At 42.8% G+C, this 11,225-nt stretch overlaps 1 protein-coding gene across 1 annotated transcript; it reads left to right on the top strand.

Annotated features, from left to right (window-relative positions):
- The first annotated feature begins 185 nt into the window (after positions 1-185).
- LOC119738600 (cytochrome c1, heme protein, mitochondrial-like) lies at positions 186-10,232 on the top strand. The gene is made up of 8 exons (XM_038213506.1): positions 186-307; positions 4,858-4,902; positions 5,278-5,426; positions 6,337-6,463; positions 7,374-7,491; positions 8,005-8,205; positions 8,826-8,926; positions 9,889-10,232. The coding sequence occupies exons 1-8, from the start codon at positions 230-232 to the stop codon at positions 9,994-9,996; spliced, it is 927 nt and encodes a 308-aa protein (XP_038069434.1). The 5' UTR covers positions 186-229; the 3' UTR covers positions 9,997-10,232.
- The last annotated feature ends 993 nt before the right edge of the window (positions 10,233-11,225 follow it).

The following is an 11,225-nucleotide window of genomic DNA, read 5'->3' on the forward strand; positions in this document are numbered from 1 at the left end:
GGCTTCCTCTGATCGAATGAATTATAGATCAAGGAAAAAATTAATAAATTGAAAGAGGCGCGCCCCACCCTTCCCTGCCCCTCCACTGCCCCTCCCCTTCCCGGTATCCCCGCCCATCGACATCTAGCGCGAGCGGCGGGCAACGAACTTTTTTGGTATCGATACTAGGGTTAAAGGATTTCTAATTTGATTCAACAAGAATCGAAATTGTTGAGATTACACAAGCAAGATGGCGACGGTGGCGTTACGAAAAGTTCCGATTTTACTCCGGCAATCCCGGCAAAATGGGTTATTACTCTGTCAAAAGGTAAGTGAAATGAAGACTGTATGACATATTTTAAGGAGGTATATTCCGATTAGTGTTTTTTTGGCTTAAGCAGGTCTAGTGACACAGTGTTTGTCAAGTTTGCTGTCTTGTGCGCGTGTCGAAAACGCCGGCCCGTAAATCGTTACAATCAGCCAATGTGTGCCATGTACGCACGCTTGGTACGCTACCGTGCCGTAGTATCGGGACCGTAGTATCGTCAGACCCCCTACAATGACGAGATCCTATTTTGACGCACTCGCATTCAATTTGTGTTGGACAACGCGCGCGTATTGCTAGCCCCACTAGTGTGGCCGTCGGTATGCTGCGCTGAACCTCTGCAGAGGTTCAGTGCAGCATACCGACGGCCACACTAGTGGGGCTAGCATATTGCAAGCGTTACCTGCTGTGCCAATTAGGAGCAACTATAGAATGCAGGGCCACGCCGAAGCAAGGTTTTTTATTTTGCCTGGAGGCGTGGATGGAATAGGAGTAATAGATATGCAAACCTGCCAAAAAGTGCTAAGTACAGCGAAGGAATGCACTGCACTTGTCTTCAAAGCTTCTCATGAAGGATCGGAAGGGAGGGCGTGCTTGTAAATGTGTTGGGGGCACTGTCTGGAGCGGCGGAGGCGCGGAGTCTTGGAGTCGCAGAATCGCGGAGACGCGGGGCACTGGAGTGGCCGCAGTGGCGGAGGCGCGGAGTCGCGGAGTCGCAGAGACGCACACCGATAGAGGGCGCAATTCTCGGCGGAATCGTTTGAGAACGAAGCATCCATATCCATTTTAATTGGGCGGGCCAATTAGGAAGGGGGGGGGAGGGCGACGGGGCACTGTCTGGAGTCGCGGAGGCGCGGAGTCGGGGAGTCGCAGAGTCACTTTAATTGGGCGGGCCAATTAGGAAGGGGGGGGAGGGCGACGGGGCACTGTCTGGAGTCGCGGAGGCGCGGAGTCGGGGAGTCGCAGAGTCACTTTAATTGGGCGGGCCAATTAGGAAGGGGGGGAGGGCGACGGGGCACTGTCTGGAGTCGCGGAGGCGCGGAGTCGCGGAGTCGCAGAGTCACTTTAATTGGGCGGGCCAATTAGGAAGGGGGGGAGGGCGACGGGGCACTGTCTGGAGTCGCGGAGGCGCGGAGTCGCGGAGTCGCAGAGTCGCTTTAATTGGGCGGGCCAATTAGGAAGGGGGGGAGGGCGACGGGGCACTGTCTGGAGTCGCGGAGGCGCGGAGTCGCGGAGTCGCAGAGTCACTTTAATTGGGCGGGCCAATTAGGAAGGGGGGGAGGGCGACGGGGCACTGTCTGGAGTCGCGGAGGCGCGGAGTCGCGGAGTCGCAGAGTCGCTTTAATTGGGCGCGCAAATTAGGAAGGGGGGGGGAGGGCGACGGGGCACTGTCTCTCAGTGGTGGAGGCGCGGAGTCGCGGAGTCGCAGAGACGCGCACCGATAGAGGGCGCAATTCTCTGCGGCTCCACGACTCCACGATCGATTTTCGGAGGTAGGTCGACTGCGGTTCCACGCCTCCACGCAGCCGTACGGAGGCGCGGATGTAGAGTAAAGTGGCCCTGCATTCTATAGTTGTACCGCCAATTATTATGATGTCTCGTACTAGTCCGAGTAACTTGGACCTAACTTATCGCCTTTTTTAACATTTGGACTGTTTCTAGCCCCATAAATGTGGCCTATTTACTGGACTGCCTCCGTAAACATAGGCCACACATCCACGTGTACAAAAGTCGTGGCGACTTTGCCAAATTTTGATTTTCGCATTTAGGCTTAGTTTGTAGGATTTTTTTGCTTTAGAAGCATACTCACCCTCTTTATAGGCTAATCAGAAAGTGCTGCCTTTTTTCAGATGTATATTTTTCGTGAAATTTCCAGATTAATTTTTACACGTTTGCGTATCAAAATTTCAACATGAAATTTCACAAAACTTAGACATCTGAAAAAGGCAGCACTTTCTGACTAGCCTATAAAGAGGGTGAGTATGCTTCTAAAGCACAAAAATCCTACAAACTAAGCCTAAATGTGAAAATCAAAATTTGGCAAAGTCGACACGATTTTTGTACATGTGGATGTTTGGCCTATGTTTACGGAGGCAGTCCAGTAAATAGGCCACATTTATGGGGCTAGACTGTTTCCTGATGAAGAGTGCGACTCCTAGGCGTACCGCGAACTTACACAGCACTCTTTATCAGGAAACAGTCGTCGGCGCGGCGCAGGGGAATCTGCCGTGCATGCAGTGCATTGTGCGCAAGCGCGCCGTCACGACCTTTGCATGAGGTCGAGGTCAGACGCCATTATTAAGCAGTTTTGAACGTGAGCACAACAACGACAACCTAGGCAGAGGGGGTCTTCAGAATTGAACGGAAAATTTCACTTTTTTCCGGATCGTAAGTAAACTTAAGTACAACCATCTTAATCATCTATGTCTACTTGTACCTCAGGTGACATATCTAGTAATTTGGAGGCCGTTTTGAAGGTGAAATCTGATGTTTTTTGTTGGAAAATGTTGGTTTTTGGGACTGTCAGTGACTGTGTTGTCTAGGTCTCGGTATTAGCTTGGACCTTACTATTGCCAGACCATGTCCAAATGTTAAAAAAGGCGATAAGTTAGGTCCAAGTTACTCGGACTAGATGACTCGAGGATACAGCTGGGGCTGTATCCGGTTCATTAGTAAAAACGTCATTCTTTATTACAACACTCGCGCGCACATCACTAAATACTCGCATCCATTGGATAAATGCTCGAGTTGCGTTATCTTCCGGTCTCATTCGTGTGAAGTACGCATGGTTGAATTGAGATGACGTCACACTTAAACGAACCGGATTCACGAAACGACTTAAGTCATTAATAAAACGTAGGCCTAAGCACATCCCACTTAAACATGCGAATTAGACAAGTCTTAATATTTAAGCAGTATTCATGAAACATTTTCCATGTTTTCACTTAAGTGCCCCTCTTATTTTCGTGTGGTAGGACGTGTCTTAAGACGTCAAGTTAAGTGGGGCACTAAGGCTGTCATGGCGGCTTTATTTCTGTCCGTTGGTTTGTAATTTTTAGGCACAAAATTGTACTTTCTAGGGGCTATTAAAAAGGAAAATTTTGTCGATATCAAATTATTGTGGAAGAAAGCAAAGTTGAAATTAATGTGTGACAGCTCTAGAATTGTAGTTCGTTGACATTCTCTTGGATATTTTCGATCGATTTGTTAAGTTAACCATCCAAAACATGAAATTTTCGGGGATTTCAGGACCTAGCGCCCCTTTAAATTGAGCACTTTAAGTGGGGTGCTTAGATCTTCTGTGAATACCAAATTAAGCGCCCCACTTAAGTTAGCAGGGTGCTTAGATTTAAGACTAATTCAAGTATTCTCTTAAGTTTGAGTATTGTGAATACGGCCCCAGTGCCCCAAATTCGCGCTGCCTAAGCTAAAGAAATAATTTTCGCGCAACCAGCTTTCTCGGCTGGTATCTTTTTGCACGAAGCACGGACCAACATCAAATCACCAACATCAAATGTTGTATTTTCCCTTTAAGATAAAATCGGTGCAATAAGGTGTACATGCAATCATGTGTCCGCACAGCTAGATCGACCATGCTGCATGGTTGACCGGTGTTCAATGAATAACAAGGAAAGATTCCCATATCTGGCCATCACTTGTCACCCTGTGCACAAACCCTAGAGTGGTCTGATAATTTCTACGTGTTTTCTCAGTAAATACTTCAATATTTTGACTTGACTTTTTAGGACATATTATCACTTCCGGATGGCTGAGAGGCCACTGAAGGGAAAAATTAGTGATGGCCAGATATGGGAATCTTTCCGATTTTTTCCATGTACTTAAAAAATATAGTCACGATACTAAAACAAGTTGCATTGCATTTTAAGCCATTGCTTTTTTTGGAGAACTTCCAGTGCAACTTTGGAGGCTGGTTTGTACATGTAGAGTGTAACTAAATTCCACCATGGCAAAGGTCACGCGCATTGCATGCTGGATTGTTGGCTGTCAGTCACGCGGCACGCGGCCGGTGTCATATAAAAATCAGACTCCGTTAATGTCGGACTTCTTTTCCCTTATATTGGTTAAACCCTCTCACGTGACCAGTCACCTCCTAATTGTCTTCACTTAGGCATGTGCAATACTAGGCCTACCAATGAGTTTGTATTTCATCATGTTCATAGAAACCTAAATTCACGCTACACTGCCTCACGCCTGTTGCTTGACTTTAGTAATCGTCGGTGTATGGTACACATGACACATTATGAGTTGGACAGGGCATTATTTTCACTTTCAAGAAAAAACCTCAAAGGGCAAAAAATCAGTAACAATGTAAATTGAGTGGGGACTTTCGAAAAAAAGTCTAAGTATAATGTGTTTCCCTGACTGGCTTTGCGAATACAGAGTGGCAGTAAGAAGTTTAATGCGGGCATTCGACCGTGACTTTGTAGCTGCGTAGCTGGCTGCGCCCCGGATACATGAGTTGTAGGGCATTCTGCAGTTGTTCCTTATATTTTATGAATTCAGATAACATTTTTTAATTCTTTTATCTCCAGGCCAATATGTCAGCGTTTTCTAGAATTTCAACAGGCAAAAAAGCAGTAAGTATTAAAAGAAGAAAATAATAAAAAGTAAAATTTATATATTAATAACAAAAGATTTTTACATCAATTCATTTTACCAACAAGGAAGACATATTACAAATGTAATGAAAACCTTTAATCTAAATCCATCAAAATCCCCTTTCAGGTATTTTCAGTATTTTCATTTTTCATGGCTGAAGCCTAACCATTTTTCCTTTAGTGCCTTGATGCCCCGGAGTTTTATGATGTTTGAAAAAAGTGTCATCAGGTTACTTTACAGTAGTTAAATTTTGCAAATTCAGTTCTGATAAAATGTTCCTGGGGGTTATGCTTTTTTTTTGCTAATCGTTTACTGACTTTCTGACTATTTCGTGGGTATTTTTGCCCTTGCAGATGTTGGGAACGCTCGGCCTTCTGGCTGCAGGCGGTGCAGGTGTGGTAGCCACGTTACACATGTCCGTCAACGCTGAGGAATACGAACTACACGCTCCCAAGTATCCCTGGAACCACAAGGGACTGTTCAGCTCCTTTGATCATGCAAGGTAGACAATTTGGGTGTTTTTCTTTGGGGGGGGGGGCACTGATAATTAGAGCCATGCCACACAAGGCTATATGCAGGTAGGGTGGTCCAGGCGATCCCCTAGAAGCAAATTGTAAATCTGCAGAATTACAATTTGATGAAACTTTTCGGAAATCCTACTTTTTCAAATTTATTTCTAAAATTCTGATTTTTCTAACCATTTTTTCCCTGCAAACTCTGATTTTTAAAAAAATAAAGCTAAAAGAAGATGATGAAAATGGCGCAGCGAAATCTGTATTACGAGGGCAATTTTAATCTGTTCAGTGACCAGTGGTCAAGTTTAGATTTTCAGGCTTCCCATTTAAAAAAAAAAAATGAATGTCAAAATTTTAACAGTGCAAGGAAAACTGGGATTTTGCAAAAATAGTCTGTGAGCTAAGATTGGAAGGGTTGCAGTAAGAGTCTGTATGTGGTCGTACCGTTTGACATGAAATCTCTGAAAAGAACCAGTAGAAACTCCATGTAATAAAATGTGACCATGTGCTGTTGGTTTTACACTGAGTTGAAAAAGTGTCGTGCATACAGCACACCAACTGTACATGTACATTGACCCTGACTTTATTGTACACCAGTATGTACGTGTTCTACATAACCCCCGAGGACCGACGCACAAAGGGAGAACAACTGATCCTTTCAGTCCTCGGGAGTGGGGTCTTTTATTGGAAACGGTCCTCTGTAGTAAGGTTGTGTGCTTAGTCTATGGGAGAATGTTGTATTACAGGGACAAAGAGAAACACAAAGCATAGTCCTCGAGAGTATAGTAAAACACGAACATACAGTGCTTTAACAGTTAACACACAGACCCTATAACCAACGCAACTTTTTTGCACAACCGACCAATTTTATTTATTGAATTTTTCTGTTACCCACAGCCTTCGTCGAGGCTACCAAGTCTACAAGGACGTCTGCTCAGCCTGCCACAGCATGAATTACCTGGCCTTCAGGAATCTGATCGGAGTAACACACACGGAGGATGAAGCCAAGGCCTTGGCAGAGGAGGTGAGTCGCAATCTAGTAAAAATAGTATTTGGCACTTGATATTCCTTGTACAGGGTGAGTAAAAAAAAAAAAAAAACGAAACCCAAATGTCGGGACTATTGTTTTGTTGAAGTCTTGCATGTAGCACATTCAAAATCTAGGCCATGAAAGCCCAATTCAAAAGCTTTCTTTTAGTACAAGAATCATTCAAATCACTCATGTAATTTTCAAGTTACGGAATTTTAAACACAACCACCGTTTTGAAGTTCTGTCCACGGATCACAAAAAACGTGTGCGTTCTTTCAGCAAAACAAAAACCATTCACACACATCCCTGTGTGATTTGTTTTTGTTTTGCTGAAAGAACACTGAAGTTTTTTTTTGTGATCCATGGACAGAACCTTAAAACGGGGATTGTGTTTAAAATTCCGTAAGTTGAAAAGTACATGAGTGATTTGAACGATTCTTGTACTAAAAGAAAGCTTATGAATGGGGCTTTTCCTATCCTAGATTTTGAAAGTGTTACATGCAGAACTTCACTAAAACAATGGTCCCAACATTTGGGTTTCGCTTTTTTTTTACTCACCCTGTAGAGTGTTCCGTCAATCACCTTGCCGAGGTGGTGCCAGTGTTGTCGAGTTACATGGGTCGAGTCTACGTCCGAGTCTCGAGGCATTTGGTTCAAGTCTGAGTCCGAGTCACGAGTCATTTCATACAAGTCCTAGTGTGACTCAAATTCATATCAGTACAAAACGCACGTGCATGGACATGGACATGGACACGCATACATATAAGCGATTTATATGCAAGTTATGCCCTGTCGTGGGAAACATGAAAGGGGTATTTAGTAACAAACATCCATAGCACCACCTGAAAATTAACGTGGTACTACAAACGAAGACAACTTTTTAATGACCTTTTTTTCCTTGTAGTACATGTTCAAAGATGGACCGGATGAGAGCGGTGAATTCTTTGAGCGTCCCGGCAAGTTGTCAGATTACTTCCCCAAACCGTACGAAAACGATGAAGCGGCCAGAGCAGCCAATGAGGGTAAAGTATTGTAATCATCTGTTTTGTACTCCATCTATTTTCAAATTCAAGTTGAAGTCAGACTTCCAGATGTCATATTTAAAGCTCAAGATATAAATGCTTGTAATTGTTGTAACATTTTCACAAGTCGTATCATTAGTGTATGCACAAAAGTGTCCTCTAAAACAGGCTTTTAACATTTGCTTTAATACCATATTGCTTATTTCGAAGTAGGAGAAAAATATTGTTAAAATATTATTTTTAAAACAAATTTTGTCATTTTTGTTTCTTAAACCTCTAAAAGTGGGTAATTTCTGTTGGATTTTGTTGATTAGTTATGAATGTTTACCATGTTTACTGTTTGCAATCTTCAAGATGTTACAACCCAACTTGTATCATATTAAACCTCACTGCAACTGTATCAACAGTAAGAAACAAAGAACAGTGCGAATTTAGTTTGGATTGGCTAATGAATATGCATGACGCTTAGCAAAGAAATGAATGATTCATTTTGTTATCTCATTTGAATATTAGGATCCCTGCCTCCTGATTTGAGTTACATCGCCCTGGCTCGCCATGGCAACGAGGACTACCTCTTCTCCCTGCTGACTGGTTACTGCGATCCTCCTGCTGGTGTGGACGTCCAGGATCCGTTGTATTATAACCCTTACTTCCCTGGCCAGGCTATCGGTATGGCCCCAGCGCTCTACAATGAGATTATCGAATATGAAGATGGTGAGTACCAGACTTAGGTAGTTTTGAATCATCGACTTCATTCCAGCTTTGGCTATTTCCCGTTGCTTCTAAAGGCAATGGTGTACTTCGGGACCCCTTTGCTGTGAGACAACTAAATCCACTTTTTAAGTTATTGGACTCACCAAGACACCTGGCGCCGTTGAAAAGCAACAGGAATGTCATGGAATGAGGACAGAGTTTGGATTTAGAGGGAAATTATGAGGTATAATTACGACGCAACGCAACATGAAATGAAGTTGGCAATTAGTGTGCCAGTTTACATGTGATGCAAAGTGAATGTCAAAACTGTGAAGATTTCCACAACATCAACTTGAAAAAAAAGGGATCATTAAGTCATTGCTTTTGACAAAATACTGTTGAAAATTTAGAAATTAGGGGAAAGGAAGATTGTCACCACCCTGTAGAGTTGTCAACTAAGGTTGAAAAATTATGCAAAATTGAAAGTTACCCATATAAAGTGGCTCTCTGTGTTTGAAAATAACAAAAGTCTTTACTCAAAGTCAATACGCAATTTGTGCACTGTTTGCGCCCATATTTTCTTGCATTCTTTTTGCATGTATAGCCTAAATTTCAAAATGCCCTCTTTTCTTGCCTTACAGGTACCCCCGCCACACTAAGTCAGCTGGCGAAGGATGTATCCTGCTTCCTGCGATGGTCTGCCGAGCCAGAACACGACCAACGCAAAAGGATGGGTCTCAAGGTAAGATGGCAAGATTTGGCCGAGGAAATATCTCAATGACACATTCCAGATTCAGCCATAAGCCCCGCCCACCTTGGGTTCGTGTACCTTTCTCACGGTGCTTGTTACCAAGGGTGACTGTGCTACTGTAGTCACCTGACCAAAAGTCGTGCTCTAATTGGTCAGTGCATGCTATTTGATTGACAGGCAGGAAGGGTCCATTTTCAAAGAGGAAACAGTTAAAAAGGTTTTTGGAAAATGTTGGTAGCTGGAACTTAAGAAAATCTTGCAGAGTGGTTATGCATGTAATTGACCTATCACCGTTTGCGAGTTAGCCATGCCCCTTAGACAACCCTATGGAGTTTTTGTACACTAAGTTTCGTTTGTCTCAGATTCTGCGCGTTCTGCGTCCATTTGTATATCATGTAATTGGACAATATTTCACAAGCTGCATTGACAATATTTCACAAGCTGCAAGCGATTTTACCGTGATAGGTCAATACAGTTTGTAAATAAGAAGGTTCCATCATTGGTTGGGATAATTTTGTGACTAAAGCTTTTCGGTTTAGAATTTGAATTTGAAAGTAACGCGTTAAGCAGAGAGTTAGTAGGTCAGATTTTTTTTCTTTAATTGGTGTCCAAACTGTTGCATTCCATGAGCTGTATTATAGTCATTAAGGTAAAACATGAACAAATAGATGCATTGCAGTATAATACCAAAACAACACAAGGCTTGCCTGATTAAACTGGACCTGAAAGTTTGAGTTTAGGACAATATCTTGGCGCTGTGACTTAGTCAGTCAGCGAGTGGTTGGGGGACAAATCGGCTGCCGTTCCTGATCCATCAAAACTGTGTTGGGAGAGGGAGTGCTCTTTCAGGATTAAAGCATTACTCTTCTTCACATCCAAAACGAATTCTTACGAGTCTTTGAGTTTTGGTAAACATCTTGGTCACGTTCCTATCTTTCCTCTCCAACCCGTAGGCTCTGATGATTCTGTCCATGATCCTCGCCGCCTCCTACTACATGAAGCGACAGAAGTGGTCCGTCTTGAAGTCCCGAAAGATTGCTTACAGAGCTCCCAGCCATTGATAATAGCACCCAGGCCCTGGTGCTTTTGGGTGTCATTGTAACAAGAAGAATGCAAAGTTTTTAGAAAATACGTACAAATGTTTTAAATTTTGATGGTACGAAACAGTCACATGTTTAATTCCCTACTGATAGTCATTGGAACTGCAAAATTACTTATTTAATTGTAAGGAATAGAGAATGGTACAATTTGGGTGTACGTTTTGCAGTTGTAGAGTTTCAGATTCGTTCACCCAAAAGAAAGAATTCTTCAGCCCTAACACTCTTGGGTGTGTAAAAATTCATTTAAAACTCAAAACTTTGTTTGTGCCTGGCATTTTTTTTTAGGGGGGGGGGGGTTTCATGAAATTGCCCCCTGGGTGTAGAGAATACTATTTGTCAACAAGAGGTGGGTACAAGTGTAGAAATTTGTAGGTGAGGGCGCCCTCTAGAGGATTTAACATGTGACGTTTAAAGCCCGGTTCATACTCTGTGCGAAAGCGAACGCGAATTTGTGACGTCGTGGCAAGTATTCGCGCTGCGAATTCGTAAAAGTTGAACATATTTCAACTCGGCGAATTTCGCAGCGAATGTTTCATGACGTCAATTTCGCTTCGCATTCGCGTGAAGTATGAACCGGGCTTTAGAGTGAATTATCTGATAAGAGTTTGAAAACGTTCAACTAGGTCAGCAAGTTAGAATAAAGGGAATCCTTCACCACAAAACAAGTTTGGTTCTAATTTTTGTGTGAGTTTTGTTATAATCAGCGGCGTGATATATTTATTCCTTCTTGTTATGGGCCACAACTTAATACCGTCTTGTTTTCCGGGCATGTCACTTTTTTAACAGCTTATGCCATCTATAGAATCGTAACAAATTGTAAAGATAAATTGTGCTGGAAGAATGTACGAGTTTTCAGGGGTCTACAGGTACAAGCGCTAGAAACAAGAACTATCAAATTTTGCACTGACTTAATTTTTGTTTTAAGACTAAGGCTTTGAATTCCAAATGTGATTTTGTGCTTGTATATAGATTGAATGACCTAGAATATTGGACTGACAGTGAATATGTTTTTGAAGGATAGCCCTCTCGATACTTCAATTTACAGAATTCCCCGTTCAGTTTTTGAAATATCTATGTTGTGCCCGAGTTTCCCATTTCCTTGAACTTGGAAGCGGTATTTCAAGGACCCTTTTTTAAAAGTTTGAGTTTACGTCCACTCCTGTCTCTAAAAATTGAACGAAATATGAAGA

The sequence above is a fragment of the Patiria miniata genome, unplaced genomic scaffold (assembly GCF_015706575.1).
Source record: "Patiria miniata isolate m_02_andy unplaced genomic scaffold, ASM1570657v1 HiC_scaffold_3, whole genome shotgun sequence".
Classification (NCBI taxonomy): Eukaryota; Metazoa; Echinodermata; class Asteroidea; order Valvatida; family Asterinidae; genus Patiria; species Patiria miniata.